The sequence below is a fragment of the Dermacentor variabilis genome, chromosome 2 (assembly GCF_050947875.1).
Source record: "Dermacentor variabilis isolate Ectoservices chromosome 2, ASM5094787v1, whole genome shotgun sequence".
NCBI classification, from domain to species: Eukaryota; Metazoa; Arthropoda; class Arachnida; order Ixodida; family Ixodidae; genus Dermacentor; species Dermacentor variabilis.
The window spans coordinates 85,612,103-85,629,593 of NC_134569.1; the positions used below are offsets into that span (position 1 = coordinate 85,612,103).

Sequence of the window (17,491 nt, forward strand, 5' to 3'; positions counted from 1 at the left end):
GGGTGCTCCTTCCCTCAGGGTCCTACTTCCGAATCCGGCAATCGCTGTACCCTACTCGAAGACGATCATTTCTGCGTTCGCACAATCGCGACGCAGTGTGCGAGGCAGTAGCGACATCTTGATACAGCGCACACGCTCGGCTAACGCCCCCACTTCATTCCAGTTGCGGGTTATGGGAAAAGAACCCAAGTCTTAAAGAAAAGATTTGGCTGGGCGAGCTATAAACTTTACTTTTGGCAAACGAAATTCTATGAAATAGATTTACGGAGCTACTTGTTCAATGTCAGTCACAACGTAACTGCATAAGCCTGAAGAAGGAACAAGGGCACAGGAATGTTTAGTGGACATAAAAATGCTACATGTCAAGACACCGGTGAGAACAGCGGAATACCTTTATTATTCCTAGGAAATTATCCCCCTCTCCCTTTTTGTTTTTGAAACAGAAGTCACTGTAGTTCGATGTTTCTCTGTAGCAGGGGTCATTTCCTGTTTATCTTGCTACCAAAGTGTCTGGTGCTGATGCAAACATTCACAAGTGGATATCGCTTGCAGTGCACACAGGTCCCCTAGCATCCAACAAAACATGCACCCTGTACAGAGATCACAGTACACCATATGATAGCTTTTGGAACACACGTGATAAATGATGAAAGAGCACCATGCCATTTTCTTTTTCAGCTATAGAGAGATCAGCAGGCAGCAAAAAAAAAAAAAAAAAAGAAATCCTTTCACCACAAGATCATTTGTGCTCGGTTATCTTCTCCAGATAGCCCACAATATGCAGGGGCATATGGTATAACAGAATTTCGTATGTATCAATAACAACATTGCAACCAAAAGATTGCATATCTGGGTTTATAAAGAATGCTACTACTATGACAATGAGAAAACTCATAACTGGCTCGCATGATGGTCACTTCACAGATGCCTGCACAACAAACAACTGTCTATTCAAAGAGATAAAATGTGCTGCTCAGGATCTGGTGATCAGAATATGAGCACCTACTTTGTTCATCTGTTCTTGTAAATTTCATAATTTTGATAAAAGTTTCTTGAGTCCTTTACTACCTTTTAGTCAAATTTTGTGATGCTGTAAAACAAAATTTTGCCCATATTAAATCTTTGTTCTTTCTTTCTTTTCCTAGGGTGCAGCACAGCCAGCTTCAACTACATTCAAGAAACCCAACATTACGCAGCCTTATCCCAACATTCCAGGTCCACTGAAAGACACATTGCCACTAAAAAAGGAGAAAAAAAAAAGTGGAGCGACTGACAATAGCAGCAGAACAAAACAATAAATTTAGTGAAAACAAGAAACTTTAATTAAGCAGCAACTGCCTTGCCAAACACTTTTTACAGTTGGAATGCATGGGTCATGTTAAATGTAGGTTGCTAAGCATTTTTAAACAAATATTAACATACCACTGGTGACAAGAGCAAAGGCACTGCATGTAGGCTGTATGCAGTAAAACTCCTTGAAAATTCTATTAAGAAAGAGAAGGCTCCACTTGTAGAAGCACACAGCAACAAGGCCACTGTGCCTAGGAATGTGTAATAACAACACACACTGAACAATGCATATGAAACATACACCTGAGAATTCCTCAAAGCTTGTGTAAGTGCAACAACAAAACTAAGTACCCATAATCACTTTAAAAATGAGCTGCAAGAGGCAGAAAAAAAATTAAGAGGGGTGCTGAACACACGACAGGCTCCCTTTTCTTGGGCTTTAATCTGAAGGTACTCAAGGCCTCTGCAGGTATTCTTAAAAATTTGCACTATCATCAGTGTACATTTAATCATAAAAAAGCACACACCACAGGTTGTTTGTGTCACACTGCCCTTCTGCAACAAAAATTTGAGGTTAAAGTGCACAGGATAGTCCTATAAGCCTTTCTTTGCTTCTTCATCTAACCTCATATTACAACCTCTCAATCTCTGGTTGCCTTCACTGACGAATTTGATGACGCAACCACAAAGGTACCGTACAAAAGGAAATTGCAAAATAACAGTAGCTCTAAAGCAGCCAGGTGCACATGTGCAATTCACACATGCTTTTCTAGTCTTCAGCCACGACTGGGCCAAAGGCGCATAAAACTGCTCACTTCAGGAAAGAAACTTTGTCTTCACTGAGGCAAGGGTGCAGCAAGTTGAGTTACCATGTCATTCCAGTTTGCTGAATGTACATCAGCATTTCAAATATGCACGGTGAAAGCACGTGCCATAAAACAAAGCTGCGCCTTTTGTGGCTGGGCTGTTTGCTGTTACACCTCTAGCGTGCTAGCCGGTTTATATGGCAGATCAGACTGCCCAAGATAGAGCTCATAGTGCAACGGCCACTCCATTGTGCTATGCTGCTTGAAGGAGAAAAATCAGTGGTCAAAACGAGTGTAAGGTGGGGTCTCGTCTCGGACAAGGCCGTATTTGCGTCGGATGTCATCGTTGCGTGTCTTGCGCTCAGCTCGTCGCTCGTCTGCACGTTCCTGACGCTGCCTCCGCTCTTCTTCCATGCTAGCCATGTCACGCAGCCATTTGCTGTTCTGGCGCTTGCGGCAGCAACAGCAACAGCACACCACTAGTGCCAGTAACAGAGTGCCGACGACCACGCTGATAGCAATCACGGTTCCTTGTAGGGAAACTGTATTGAAGAAAATATAATGACCAACACAAGCAGTGAAGTAGGATGCCGAGCTGTAGTTTTCAAGCAGGAACCCGGATGCCAAAAGGTACAAGAACCTAGCTGCAGATTTTTATGCCTCCCACAGTCACTTGTATAATACCAATATAGAACCTAAACAGATGACAAGATGTAAAATGAGTACATGTGTGTGCGCATGTACTCACATAACATACGTCTGAGGGAAAGAAGACATTTAACATCTCAGGAAAGTTCTTGAAAGCTTTTTGCACCAATTACCAATCGAAATGGCAGTTAACAAAGAATAAGTCGAAACTCACTGTAAGCAGCTGCACTTTTCACCTGCACTCTCAACATCACCCTATGTTGCAATGTACACTTGGCTTCCAATCTTGCTGCTTGTCTGCACATTACAACAAACAGTCTCAAGGCTATAACAAAATTTTGCTAAGTGGTACATCGTAGAAGCTTGCATGTCTCAGTGTTCAACGATCGGCAACTGGCTGTGACTACATTTCTTTCGAGGCTAACGAATGTCAAGCCTGCCAACTGCTGGCATATAAAACACTTACATGTTTCGACAGTTTTCACATGGTTTGAAAGCTTCCCTCTTACTGCTGGTGTTTGCACCTACCCGAACCAAGACGTGGCATGCCACAATAGCTATAGCATGCACTAAATATTGCTTACAAGTAATAACTGTTAGGGTCTAAAAGCTGCACAGCACACTACAAGACATGCTGCAGTAGGTGACAGACTGGTTCTAACAAGCTGGGTTTACTTATTATGCACTTAACTAAAAGAACATCTTCACATTTATTATGCGTCAATTGCTATCCAACTGCAGAAGCCAGGATTTGACTGCTGCATCATGTCCAAATGTAGAATGTCACAGCATCCTATCTATGAGGAGCATCCCTACGGTGGAATATCTATACAATGAACATGTATCTAATGCATTAACGTGTATAATGAAGTCAATCTAAAATGTGTCTCACAAGTATCAGAAGGTAACAAACATATGCTTATCGGAGGAATATTGGACATAACGAATATATTTTCGTGCTGGATATGGATCCATTACAGAGATCTGTAATATAGTCCGTGCATTAGTAAAAAGGAAAATAGTACAGAGAAGGGGAGAGAACAGTGTAGTGGAAAATATCACTATCTAAATGTAGAGAGCAAAAGCAGGGAAACTTACTGAAGCAGACACCCCAGTACACTTCTGAAAAGTAGGCACACTCATCATGGCTTGGGATTAGCCTCTTGTATGGATAGAAGCCACATATTCTTGTTGTAGAACAGTAGTAACACTAGAAAGGCAAACCAGAAAGGAAACTTCAGAAAAAAAAATGCAGCGCCTCACTTCTGAAGCACTCTTGGAAGAAAACTTAGGACGCTGAATCAAGAGATACAGAGCAGCCTCAGCGCAAATTTCACATTAGAAATTCAAGTGAATGCACCACAAAAAGCTAGAACGAACTGAAGTTTTAACTGATAACTAAACTCACTAAAACACCTAAAGCTCCGCGATTACCGCTTGCTAGAAATTAAACAGAACCTAAAATGCTGAGAACTATGCTGCACCTGAGCATGACCTCTAAGATTGAGCAGAGTCCATAGTCTACTGAATATCATGGAGGCAACATGCTGGGATTTATATCGTACACTTACACCTTCATATAATTAAGTCACTAAAATGGGCACCTTAATTTGTTATGTTGAAATTTTGTTGTATTTATATTCGACTTTTTATGCAAATAAGTACATTGCCGGCTGATTTTTCGTAGATGAACGGGGGGTATAAAGTTTTCTGAATCACGGGGCAATGGGGAAGAAAAAACTATTTTCAACGAGAAAAATTAAGTAATTACGTTGAATTTTAGAGTCGGTGACCAAAGATAGTTTCATGTTGTGTCGACGACATCTTCATATCTGCGGCATAAGCGAAACCTGTAAGCTTTCGTGTGTACACCACCACCGCCGCGGCTGATAGTGTAGCCTGGAGAGGGTCAACAATATCAGAGGACACCCCCAGCAAGCGCTTGATCTCGTTACCGCGCTGCTGACTACCCCGCTTGTGTGCGCGGGAGGACCGGTGCCACTTTATTCCATGATGCCATGCTGTTTGGCTAAACTGGCATAGAATCAATGCTCCCTAGTAAGCCGCGGTGATATTGACGTTACTGCTTTCGTCACGTTGGGCTTCGCAAAAGAAATTTGGGGCATAGTAGCATGATGTCATCAAGCAGAGTTCACAGGCCTTGCGCTGTCAAGGTGTTGGTAAGCCACGGTGATTTTTGACGACACCGCTTTCATCATCTCGGGCTTGGCAATGGAAATGTCATCCAATTAGCATGAAGTCATAAAGCAGAGTGCACGGGCCTGCTGATCAAGCCACCATCCTTCTTGGCTTGCCCTCGCACTCACAGCACCTGGCGCACGGGGTGCCATATGATCTTATTGCACTTGGACTCTTTAGATGTAGAAATGATTAGTACAATGTGCTCCCTTCAGTGGTCTGGCAGTGCAGCGACCGGCCCAGCCATCGACGTCACCGTGTCAGTTGCGTGAAACACTGAGGAGACCACAGCTACAGAGGCATGCTTTTGCAGCGCTCGTTTGAAACCTGTCGGTCGTTATAAATTGTGGTTTTAACAATTGAAAACAACGAGGCCCATTTTAGACCACCGACGGTTGAGAAAGGACGTCAAATTTACGACTACAGCCATGTATATCCTGTCAAAGAAGTAAACAGCACGGACATCACAGCTAGGTGCTTAAATTAAATTATGGTGTTTTAGGTGCCAAAACCACAATATGATTAGGAGGCATGCCGTGGTGGGGGACTCCGGAATAATTTGGACTACCTGGGGTTCTTTAACATGAACCTAAATCTAATTAGTACACGGCTGTTTTGGTATTTTGACCCCACTGAAATTCGGCCGCAGTGGCTGGAATTTGATCCCGCAACCTCGTGCTTAGCAGCCCAACACCACAGCCACTAAGCAACCACCGCAGGTCGCGAAGTATTTGTCACAACAAAGCAGGCATGTTTACGAAGTCGAACTCAAAGTGAGTTAACAGATCATTATTTTATGCCACAAGTGAGCAAATATGGCCGTGGATGTCTTTCAACTGTCATTTGTCGCTTCATTACTTGGAGCATGCCTTGCACCTCACAATTGTAGAGGTTTTGGCAAATTGGCAAGTAAGTGCCTTTTTTCCCGTTGACAAAGTGCCTCGAGCATATTCTGGCATTGTCGTTCGGGCTCGAATGTGAGAGGGCATTACCTCTGAAGCATCATAGAGAGCAATCAGCTGAGGGTAAACAATGTGAACATTGAACAAATTAAATATGCGCTAATGTGCGTGAGAGAAATGCTAATTTTCGAATAGTCGACGTTTGCTGCAGTGTATTCCATCCTTAGTTCTGTTGTTCTAAGCAAAAGAAAACATCGGCATGAATGAGCTCGGTTCCAGCATTCGCGTCTTGCTCTTGGCACAGGAAGAAGCACGGAGCACTTATGAAGCTAGATTTGACACGTAACAACCACTGCGCATTTCTTTCGGAGCAAGATGAGCTAAACAACTATCTAAACTGATTCACAACAACAGGAATCAGCTCATGCGTTTTATGCAGTTGATGCTTTATTGTGCGTTTTTACGGATGCCGGTGCTGGTTCTTTTTTTTCTTTTTCTTCTTGCATTTACGTCTTATTTTGTTTACCAGAAATTCGCAAGACCAACATGAGCTGCGACAATCCATTTCAGCCACCAGGTTGCTTCACGGTTTTGAAGGGAAGTGGTACAATTTGATACCGACATCCCCTTCGCGGTTGTGACAATCCTTAACGCAGCAGTATTTGCGCTTGTTCTTTTTGTTCACACTTCTCATGGAGGAGCTGCCAAGAGGTTGTGGTGAATCCATTGGAAAACTGGAAAAGCAGGCTTTCAGGTGGGCCTGAACGCACCATGGACAAAGGTGAAATGATGGTGAAGGCCTACGTGCGGGTGCTCGCTGCCGCTGCTAGGTGGCGCGACATGTACAGGTAAACTTCATTGCAGGGTGCCCATACTGCTATTCATGCTTATCACTGCTATCGTCCACATCCACAGAGAATTGTCCACAACAACAAAAATAAAAAATTGGGCACTGACGCAGCCCACGCTCGGATACACGTGGCATAGAATGCATCGATACGAATGCGCGACGCATTAGACAGCTTTAATTTAATGTTAGCGTAATAGCAGGGTTAAGGGAACTAGCGTTACCATTCCGTAAACAAATTTTTCAGAAAGCGAGTTTTAGTACAGCACGATAGCGTAGTTTACGTGTGGGTCGCTATTCGATTACGCTTTAAATTTCGCATACATAGTGCGCCTAAGTGATTCTATCTATTCGCGATGCTTTGCATATGCATCCGAAAAGTGCGAGAGGCAGTGCATTGAATGCCAGGAATGCGTATTATTTGTACGTGGCAAAATCAGTACAATCTATCGACCACGGCCTCCGAGATGTCCGGATCTCAGAGGCGATATGCTGTCGCATGTATCTCCCAACTTCGTCGATAAGTGGTGCTGCAATCCCCTACGTGATTTTCCGAATCACGCGGGAAAGGACAAAGGGAAGCAGGGAGAGAGTAAAATGGTGATTATAGCTGGCGACACAAACCAACACCCCCTGGTGGTGCTCAAACCTGGCTAGGTGTTCAGAAGCAATTGTGGAGAGGGTGAAAGGCCATAAAAGAGTGTCGGTAGGGACATTTCCAGGGCAGACACTGGGTTCTGTCATGGAGCGAGCAAAAGCAACCTTCACGGAAAATGCCCATGTGCGCAACCTTGTCATACCAGCAGGTCGGCTAAATGACGTCCTAAGCAGGAAAGGGACAGGACTAGTCCAGCACTCGGCGAAGGGTGTAGACGACTTGTGCAAGCCGTCCCCTCAGGTGCAGATCGCGGTGTGCATGGTGCCTGAGGTGCCTGTATGTGACAGTCACGTACAAAGAGCCGTAGTGGCTGCTAACGAGGCGATATGGAAAATGAGCTGAGAGAAAGGTTTCGAGGTTCTCGAAGTAAACTGAGAAGTGAGAAGGTGTGATGGTTTTGCACAAGACGGGATCCACTTCAATTACAGGCTTGGACGACAAGTGGGCTGGCGACTTGCTAGTCACGCTGTTGCTTTTTTAGGGGGCTCACAGGCTCTCAGGAGGCCAGAGTAGGTAGTAATGAAGAAGGTCTTCTAGGGGAACCTCAGAATAGCATCACCGTCAATAACAGAAAAAGGAGGAAAACAAGAAAGACAGCTGGCCATGCAATAGGCTACGTAAACATGCATGGCGGCAGAAGAAAGAAAAAGTGGGCAGAGATTGAGGCGCGGTTAAATAGAGAACAAATAGGGGTGTATGCAGTAACAGGAACACACCTAGAGAGACGGAAGAGCCACCAGCGATTGATAATTATGTTTGGGAAGGGTGCAACAGAACTAAGTCGGGAAGAAAGAGAGTGGGAGTCAGAATGCTCATCCATCAGGGAGCCAAATGGAAAAGAGTAAATTCAAAATGTCAAAAGCATCTTTGGCTATCAGGTACAATGAGTGGAGAGAACTTGGCTGGGTGTAATGTATTTGTGGACCGGCAATAATTGCACAGAGACGAATCAAGAGTTAGTGGAATGCCTAAGTAGATATTAAGGGTTTCGGGAATGATGCCGAAATTATCCTATTAGGTGACATGAATGACCCCATACAGGATCTAGAGGCTATACCAAAAACAAGGGGAAGTCAATGCTAGATCTTCGTGTGTAACATAACCTCATTATCGTGAATACAGGGTTTAAGAGTGAAGGGCAGATCATGTGCGAAGTGGGAAACCGGCAGTCGGCCATTGATTACTGTTTGATGACAGAAGGATTTCATGATAAATTGAGAGAAATGGACATTGATGAGGAAGGGTATAGCAGCAAAGGGAGTGACTATAAACACATCAGTTTGAAGATGGGATATGTAGTTGAGAAAGAGAGCAAGGAGTATAATATGGCCAGTCCAAATTTGAATGCTGAACAAATAACAAATATAGTCGCAAGAGTCAAGGAAGAAGTTGACAAATGGCCATGTAAACAGTGGGATTATAGTGAGCTTCTAAGTGTAATAACGAGAGAAATATAGAAAGAGAAACAACATGCTCGTTGGAAAGGAAGAAAGAAACCGAAAAGCTGGTGGAACAGGGAAATACAAGAAGTGATCGCCGAATGACAGAAAGCATCCCGAGAGCACAGGCAGGTAAAAAAAAGCACAGTTGCTGCAGGATAAAGTAGCCAGTAAATGGGAAATATACCGGAAGAAAAAATCTATTGCTCAAATACTGGTGCAAGCAAAGGTAAAAGGTGAAAGTGAACTTTGCTTGTCAGAAACACGTGAGAAAAAGAAGGCTGTACCTAGAATATTTTGGAACCACATAAATTTATTAGGCAGGAAGTCAACAACAATACAACAACATATCCTAGACGAAGATGGAAACAAACTGTAAGGGGAAGCGACATTAAATTACATCCGAAAAATAACAGCCAAATCTTTCCAACGCAATGACGAGGTTGTATTTAAAGAAAAGAGAGCACGACAAAGAACCAGATGGAAAAGGAGTTAGTGCTAACAAATTTCAACTGGAAGAAAGCCGAAAAGAAAATTCCTAAGCGCACAGCCACAGAGATAGACGAGAATCCCGTTTGGCTGATTAATGAAGTAGGAGTAAAAAGTAGGGAAGCTCTGGTGAAAACAGTGGAAAAAACTTTAAAAGATAGACGAATACCAGACAGTTGGCGATAAAGTAGAGTGAATTTAATTTATAAAGGCAAGGGGGAGAAAGATAGAATTCACTCGTATAGACCGTTGACCATTACATCGGTAATATACAGGCTAGCAATGCAGGCAATCAAATTAAAGCTTCAAGCATGGGCAGAGAATAATGGAATTTTGGGAGAACTTGAGAAAGGCTTTAGAATAGGTAGGCGTTGGATGATAACTTATATGTTCTTACTCAGTGTATTTAAATATCAAGAGCAGAAAGCAGACCGTTACGTGTGGCCTTTTTAAACATTACAGGAGCGTATGATAACGTAGACTGCAACGTTTTGTGGGATATTCTGGAAGGGAAAGGCTTAGGCAACGATTGTCTACAGCTTTTGAGAGAGATTTACCTAGAAAATACCACTTGCATTGAATGGGAAGGGATGAGGAGTGAGGAGAAAGTTGATATCAACAAGGGACTGAGGCAGGGGTGCCCTTTATCCCCACTGCTGTTTATGATGTACATGGTGAGGATGGAGAAGGTGCTAGAAGGAAGTAATATCGGGTTTAATCTCTCACACAAACAGGCGGGTACAGTAGTAGAGGAGCAGCTTCGAGGTTTATTTTATGTGGACGACGTTGTGTTACTAGATAACAAGCAAAGTGATTTGCAATGTCTGGCTAATATCTGTGGACAGGAAGGCAAGAATTTAGGTTTGATATCTAGTGTTCGAAAATTAGGTGTTATGGTATTCAATGAAAACAGTGAGCAGACCACGGCAATACCGGGCCAGGAAATACCTCGGCTAAAAGGATATAAATACTTTGGTGTATAGCGAACCGAAGGCAATAGATATATGGAAACACAGGAAAAAAACAGTAACAGTGAAGGGGAAGAGAAATGCAGCCATAATGAAGCATGGAGCGCTATGGGGATACAATAGGTATGAGGTGCTCTGGAGTATGTGGAAAAGTGTAATGGTTCCAGGACTTACTTTTGGAAATGCGTTCGTTTGCTTTAAATCAGGGGTACAATCAGGACTCGACGGGAACCAAAGGTCAGTGGGTCGCCTCGCATTGGGCGCTCACGGGAAGACTACAAATGAAGCTGTGCAGGGTGATATGGGCTGGACTAGTTTTGAAGTGAGGGAAGCTCGCAGTAAAAGTGAGTATGAAGAACGGCTGAGGAATATGGAAGAAAGTAAATGGGCTGGGAGGGTGTTCAGGTATCTGTACCGGAAAAACATTGATTCACAGTGGAGGAAAAGAACTAGGAAGCTTACCAGAAAGTATGTGGCCTGTAGGGTGGGCAACACAGCAACAAACACGGTCAAGCGGAAAGTCAGAGAGGCTGAAATAATCTCATGGGTGGCGGCAATGGAAAGGAAACCTGCCATGAGTACTACTTAAGAGGAAAAACGAAATCAGGAAAGAAACAGTTTATGATAACTCAAAGGGAAGCTCATTACTTTTTGAAGCGAGATCGGGATGCCTTAGAACACGCACCTATAAAGCGAGCTATAAGAAGAAAGAAGAAGCATGTGCTTGCTGCGGTAAAGCTAGGGAAACTATGGAGCCTGTTTTATTGGAATGTGAAGACGTCTTCCCAGCGGGCGATTTAGGCACCACTGGCCTCCTTGAAGCCCTTGGGTTCAGAGGGAGCAGTGGAAAAGTAAACGTGTCCGCAATAGGCATTAGTAAGAGGCGATTGGAGGATTGGTGGACGAAAAGTAGGGAAACGACAAAAAACGGAGACGCACAAAAGCACAGTTAGCAATAGGGGATCAGAAAATTTGGGTGTGGGAGTTTATAATGTTTATCTTTTTATTTTTTTATTTTTCAACTTAGGTAGGAGATTAGGCAGTATAATAGCAAGAGCTTGGTGGCGCCATCCATCCATCCATCCATCCATCCATCCATCCATCCACCCACCCACCCACCCACCCACCCATCCACCCATCCATCCATCCATCCATCCATCCATCCATCCATCCATCCATCCATCCATCCATCCATCCATCCACCCATCCATCCACCCATCCATCCGCGAGTAAGAGGCGATTGGAGGATTGGTGGTAGTAGGGAAACAACAAAAGACGGAGACATACAAAAGCATAGTTCGCAATGGTGGATCAGAAAATTTGGTTGTGGCAGTTCATGGTGTCCTTTTTTTTTTCTTTTTTTATTGTTTAACCTAGGTAGGACATTAGGCAGTATAATAGCGCGAGCTTGGTGGCGCAACCCACCGCCCCGTTCCAAAGGGGACGTTAATTACATTCATCCATTCATCCCTAGCGCTTGCGGGGAGGGGAGGGGGGCGATAGAATAGAGAGCAGCAGGTTGCCTCAACTGTCTGTGCCAGTCGGGTCAGGCAGCACAGACGGGGAAGGAACGAAAGAACCAACAAGAGAGGCAATATGTCACCAGCAGAAAATCGCTACCCTCACGAGGGCCTTGCTCACCCTGTTCTGCTCCCACACGGTGAGGTGGTGGCCGCTGTGTGTCGCGCGGCACACACTTTGAGACGTGCTTTCACAAGCAACCACATGTAAATCAATTATCTGACTATCTGCATCCACGGCAGTGAAACATCATTAGTATATTGAAATCGGATATAAACATACTTAGCTACACAGACAAGAAGTTATAAAAAGTTAAATAATTTGTTATATTGTAATTCGTTATATCGAGGTCTAACTGCTGACTAGCAGGTGTCTGCTTCATCTGCTAAGGCGCTACTGAAAGGCTGTTAAAAAGAAATTGGGGAATAACGAGCTCTACAGCTCTGCTAAGATTGCTTCAATAGTATACCATATTTTTTAGCTCAAATATTTTTTTTTTAATTGCATGAAGCATATAGTGCAATTCAGCCTGTTCAGGTGATTTACCTTAAGAGGCAAACACTACTTGCTTGACAAATCACAATATCCAAGTAGCTACTTAAAAAGGTTCCCTAATTAACTTCTTAACTGTCCACTATAGGGCACACGTTCCAAATGCAAAATTAAAGTCAAGCAGCAGCGAAGTCATGTCTACTTAGCAGAAATCCTAAGACTAGTGACACTTTCGAGATATCTTTCAGTAAAATCTGCTAAAAATGCATTGGTATTACGATCAAGATTATCCTGAGCACACACACTTATGAAAAATTGTTAACTGTAACACCTGTATATTTCATGGCACACTTTAAGGCTGGATATAATGGTCAGCAGTAATTTCTTTTCCTTTCTTTTCATGTTATTTAAAAATAAACATCCATATACTGCTCTATCTACTGTGCAGTAGGTCAACGCATGACTAGTTGTGGGTTTGTACCACATTGAGGCATGGTAAGCACAAGTGTTTAATACAGCGACGGAGCAGTGCAAAAGTGAAAGCAATGTTTTGCCATTTGCATGTTTATTGTTAACATTTTAGAAGCACTGAAAAAAAAAGTATCGCACAATCACAGAATATCTCATAATATTCTGCATTTAGTTAACTTACTGCGTGAGAGCGACATATCTTAAACTTGCTTTAAACATCCAGTTAATGCAAGTTTTTTTTAAATTTAGAGTAAGTCTTAAATGTTTAACCATGTAAACAGCATGGAGTATGAAACCCTGTTCTGTCTGCTTTTTTCCATTCTCTTTTGTGTGTGCTGGTGCACTTCAAGATCTGTCTGTTTTATTAATGTAAACCGCTTAAATGGTGACTTATGCAGTTTCCATAGTAATTGCAATATGCAGCTTAAATTAACACTTACAAAACAATGGTGAGGAAAATGAAATTTTAGCATGAAAAAAGGAAATATAGGCCAGAAAGTTTCGCCAACTCTGGTCACTGAAGGAAAACATACGGTGATACAGCAAAGCAAAAGGTGTTGCAATATTCCGAACAAAAAATTTTTTGTTGGTACTTCGTTTCCATATTAGTGTTCTTCCCTTAGAATATGTTGTGCTACTCACACAAGTTCTGCAAAAAATTTCCTTTGTTGTCTCCTTTGGGCATGAGCACTTTGTACAAAGAGTTTGCTTACCTACGCTGCAGACACTTCCTAAAAGTTAAGACGTCAGTACATTTTATGCAATCAATAAGCTCACTTCACATACATACCCCTGTGCCAGCTGCTAAGCAGTCGGAACAAGATGTGTTTGTCTTCTGAGCACATGCTGAAAAACAAAATAACAGATGTCAACAGCCTTGCCACGAGCTCAGCAAATGCAAAAGAGCAAGACACTAAAAGTGAGAACATGACTGTTGGCTCTGGAAACCAAGTTTTCTGAGTACATACAAGAGAACAACTTGCAAATTCTAATGCAATATCACATTGCAGGCATTTCATAGCAAAAAAGCACAATGTTGGTAAATTATTACAACTGCTGCTTGAGAGAAACAACATTGATGTTATTAGTGGGACAAATAGACCACTCATGTAGTGTTAAAAGTAAATGGATTGTAATGGAATTGTTAGGTAATCCCAGCTAGAGGTTGTACATTTTAACGATTATTTCATTTCATGATCAATTATGCAAAGTAGGCAAAACAATACATAAGTTTGGGTACAGTACATGCAAGTAGAAAAATTCAGTATAGCAAAAAAAAAAAAAGCCCTAGTATAACAAGACAGGCTTTGATGCCAACAGCGTTTCTCCATTTATTAGTGCAACATGTTCTCAAAATTTGTTCCATTTTAAAAGCGCACAATTTTCAGCTAAGGTTCGATTTCTTAAAGAAGCTGAACTAGTACTTCACATCTGCAAGCTTGGCCCAATGCCACTGTTACAAGCTTATACCCCGCATAGAGCAGCGTGGCACAGGACGCTTGCACAGTGCCAGCAGCCTTAGCGATATCTACAGCTGCACAGTTGCCAAGTAGTAATCGTTCATCAGATCTTTCAAGTAGTAATCGTTCATCAGATCTTTCTGACAGACAATAACAAAGACAGAGAACTAAAAATAATGTGAATGGAAGCCTGTCCACATTAAATGAGCATATCGCAAAAGCAGCTGAAGTTGCATGCCGAGATGCTGACCATAGCATGCTTCACAGTAACAGAACGCAGTTGAAAGAACAAAAATTTGATGTGCACATATGGCTGAAAAACAGCAACAGAGTGTCCCTGTTTTCTAATAAACTATTTTACAGAAAGTCCTCATCAGAGTGAATGGATCCACCCCATGACTTCCTTGCAGCTCTCAAAAATTGCCAAGCAAAGCACTTAAATAAAGGGCTTCTTAGCATAAAGCACTTTGTAAGTATTTCTTCAGAATTTACAACTGCAATTTGTTACAGACTTCATCAGTTACTTTACATACTTACATCTCTCCCAGGAGCATGTCAAGTATATTTTCCATACAGCCAAAATGTTATGTGGTATGTACACGAGCAACAAATAGTAAAAATCTTGAAAGCTTTATGTCCACATGAGCTCAGCCATTACTTTAGCCTTTAGGAGGAAATAGGCACATTGCTTCATACAGGTAGTGAATTCCCCCAAAAATGTAGCAGTCGGTATTGTTCCACGCTACTGTTCATGGAAGTTTTGAAGGCAGCATTATTAGGTGCATGAGAAAGTAATGTAGAAAATGGGCTCATCTTACCATTATAACAAGGCATTCCAGAGTTTGTAGTCACTGTTGTGTAATGAAACGCTATACTAAATTATGTTCATAACTTCAAATTGAGTGATGCTTACTTGCAACGGTCGTGTGAGACAGTAATTCTGATACTCACTGAAGTTAATCTGCATTGAACTTTTTCAGCACGCTCACAAGTGAAGTCAAATGTGCCTGAAAATTACTCATAGACATGCTTGATCTGCATTAAGTTTGGTATACTCTTAACTCGAGCACGCTCGTCAGTTCCCTGATGACGCTTATAATAGCCAAGGTCATGACGATTCTTTACATGCTACTAATACAGGTGAGCATGCATGTCACGGCTAGGGGGCCACCGCGACAAACGGCATCAATTGAATGGTGCTTGTAAATATACTGTCACAAGAGTGCATTGTCGGATGCAAACAGGCCAGAACGCAGCCAAGACTGTCGGCTCAAGCGCGCAAATGGCAGGAAGGAAAGCGCCCATTAGTCACGGCCAGACGTCAATCAAAGCTTCATTGCACAAACGTGCCGTGACCGATCACAATAAGGACCAGACATTGTGTTGCGCAGTGCGCTAGATGCGCACATACGGCGGCTTAAGCGGAATTATGCGGTAGTCAACCTTAGAGCGGCGCATGGTCAGTCAAAAGTTTGCGCGCTCCGCTTTTTGAGGCTTCGAATGAAACCACAGTGTACGGGATTGATTCCGACGCGAAAACATCATGTAACGCAAACACAAAAGCGATAAAATTAAAAAAAGGTGGATCTTCATTTGTAGCAATGCAAGTTATCGAAGCTATTAACAGCGCAGTCGGGAAAACCCACAAGTTCGCTCGTTGTTATTACCGTCACCACGATCGAGTGTTCTACTGATTTTCTGATTGCAGACATAGCTGGGAAAGAAAAAAAAAAGGGGGGGGAGGTCGCTGCAGGGCTGCTTTTGTGGAATTTCAAATCATCTGCACTACTGCGCTTCGTTATGAAAGATTGTAGGCGTTGCATAGGCCCCTTCTCGCAATTCAGTCATCAATAGGGTCAAAGGAAATGCCACACAGTACGCTCGAGATACACTGCGGCGGATGCTTTTAGCGCGATAATAACGCAGAGGGCAAGAGGGAATTTCAGTCGGCATATCTCTGGTCTCACCGACACTTATTGAGCTCAGTACAACGCGAAGGGGAGGGTGAAAGACTCCGACTGATACAAAGCAGTACCAGTACTACTACCAGTAGTTTACCTGTTTGCGGGGATATCGTAGTAGACACTGGAGGCTCTGTTGTCGCGGCTGGCACTTGGTTTGTCGTTGCCGCAGGTGTAGAATTAGATGTAAACACTACGGGCGAGACGCAACAGGCGATAACGAAAAACAACGTCGCACTCTGAACGTTGCACATTTCTAAGCTTTGACGCAGTCCACACAGCACTCAGACACGTCCGAAGGATCGCGCTTTTCGTATCGATGCGGGAGCGGTGAGGCGTTCCCGCAGCAAGCGCTTTCAACTGGCTTGTCGTACGCACAATGAGGAAGTTCGGCGCAAGCGAAAACACTACACGAACGCGGGCTGGCGCAGCCAGCCAACTCCGGCAACTCGCAGACACGCGCGAGAGAAAGAGACCACGTGATAAAAGTTTACGCAAGCCTGCCGAGGCTATGGCTTGACCAATGAGGCATTGGCTTGACGCAAGCTCTTGATGCGCACCGCGGTTCTCGGAGTCACGAACTGTTGAATCCATAGAGCATAGCCATAGAGTTTCCTACGATATTATTGTATGAAACTATATATGGTTGAATCTAGAAACGGGGGCGTCTGTGATCGCATGCTTCGCAAACTCATCGCAAGTCACTGTTCTATGTTCACGAGCGCACACGCTTATATATTTTTCAGCGACTTCTCCATTGCGCTCATGTTGTTTCGTCTTGCTCTAAGTCCTATCTGCTTTTTGATTAGTCAGTTTTCTTGCGTTGAACAAATATCCTAGACCTATATACTCTATAAAAAATAGTGACAAGCCTCAGATCACCCTAAACAATTTAATAGCTTTTTTTTCCCCCGCGGCCAGCTTCGGTTTCGTTTCTGAGGGGGCTACTGGGTTGTGACGTCATGAGGCCCTTGTGGTACGCAGAAGCAGGATATTACCAACGTTCACTCTTAAAACAGTTGCACCTTAGGGATGTTTATTCTCCCACAACTTTAATCATCATTTGCCTTGCTTGCGATTCCTTTCTTGAAAACACTGCGCTCACTACTTTCCTGTCGAGAATCAGGCTGGTAACGCGCATGCCGTTCGCGACTTGGAAGTATACCGACTCGCAGTAAAGAAAGGAACTGCGGGCAAGACAGATCACGATTATCGCAGGGAGACAAGATACTCGCCAAAGGGTGCAAACTTTCAAACTTGCAAACGGATCGGTCTAAAAGATTCGAATTTTCTTTTCTGCTTTTTGTACAGTTTCGCCGTTAGGTTTCTCCTCGCTCTTT

The 17,491-nt window shown here is 43.2% G+C and overlaps 1 protein-coding gene across 1 annotated transcript; it reads right to left on the bottom strand.

Moving 5' to 3' along the window:
* Positions 1-374: 374 nt before the first annotated feature.
* On the bottom strand, positions 375-16,623 carry LOC142572234 (pituitary tumor-transforming gene 1 protein-interacting protein-like). The gene is made up of 4 exons (XM_075681203.1): positions 16,249-16,623; positions 13,521-13,576; positions 3,843-3,954; positions 375-2,638 (listed from the first exon to the last, which is right to left on the bottom strand). Exons 1-4 carry the CDS (start codon positions 16,403-16,405, stop codon positions 2,373-2,375), a joined length of 591 nt encoding a protein of 196 aa, XP_075537318.1. The 5' UTR covers positions 16,406-16,623; the 3' UTR covers positions 375-2,372.
* Between the last annotated feature and the right edge of the window lie 868 nt (positions 16,624-17,491).

Bases quoted from the DNA above. Each gene is read 5' to 3' on its own strand.
- LOC142572234 (XM_075681203.1), bottom strand. From the start codon at position 16,405: ATGTGCAACGTTCAGAGTGCGACGTTGTTTTTCGTTATCGCCTGTTGC. The intron at 13,577-16,248 runs GTAAACTACTGG...TTTGTTTTTCAG, and splicing joins TACGATATCCCCGCAAACAG to CATGTGCTCAGAAGACAAAC. The intron at 2,639-3,842 runs GTAAGTTTCCCT...TCTTCAATACAG, and splicing joins GTACTGGGGTGTCTGCTTCA to TTTCCCTACAAGGAACCGTG.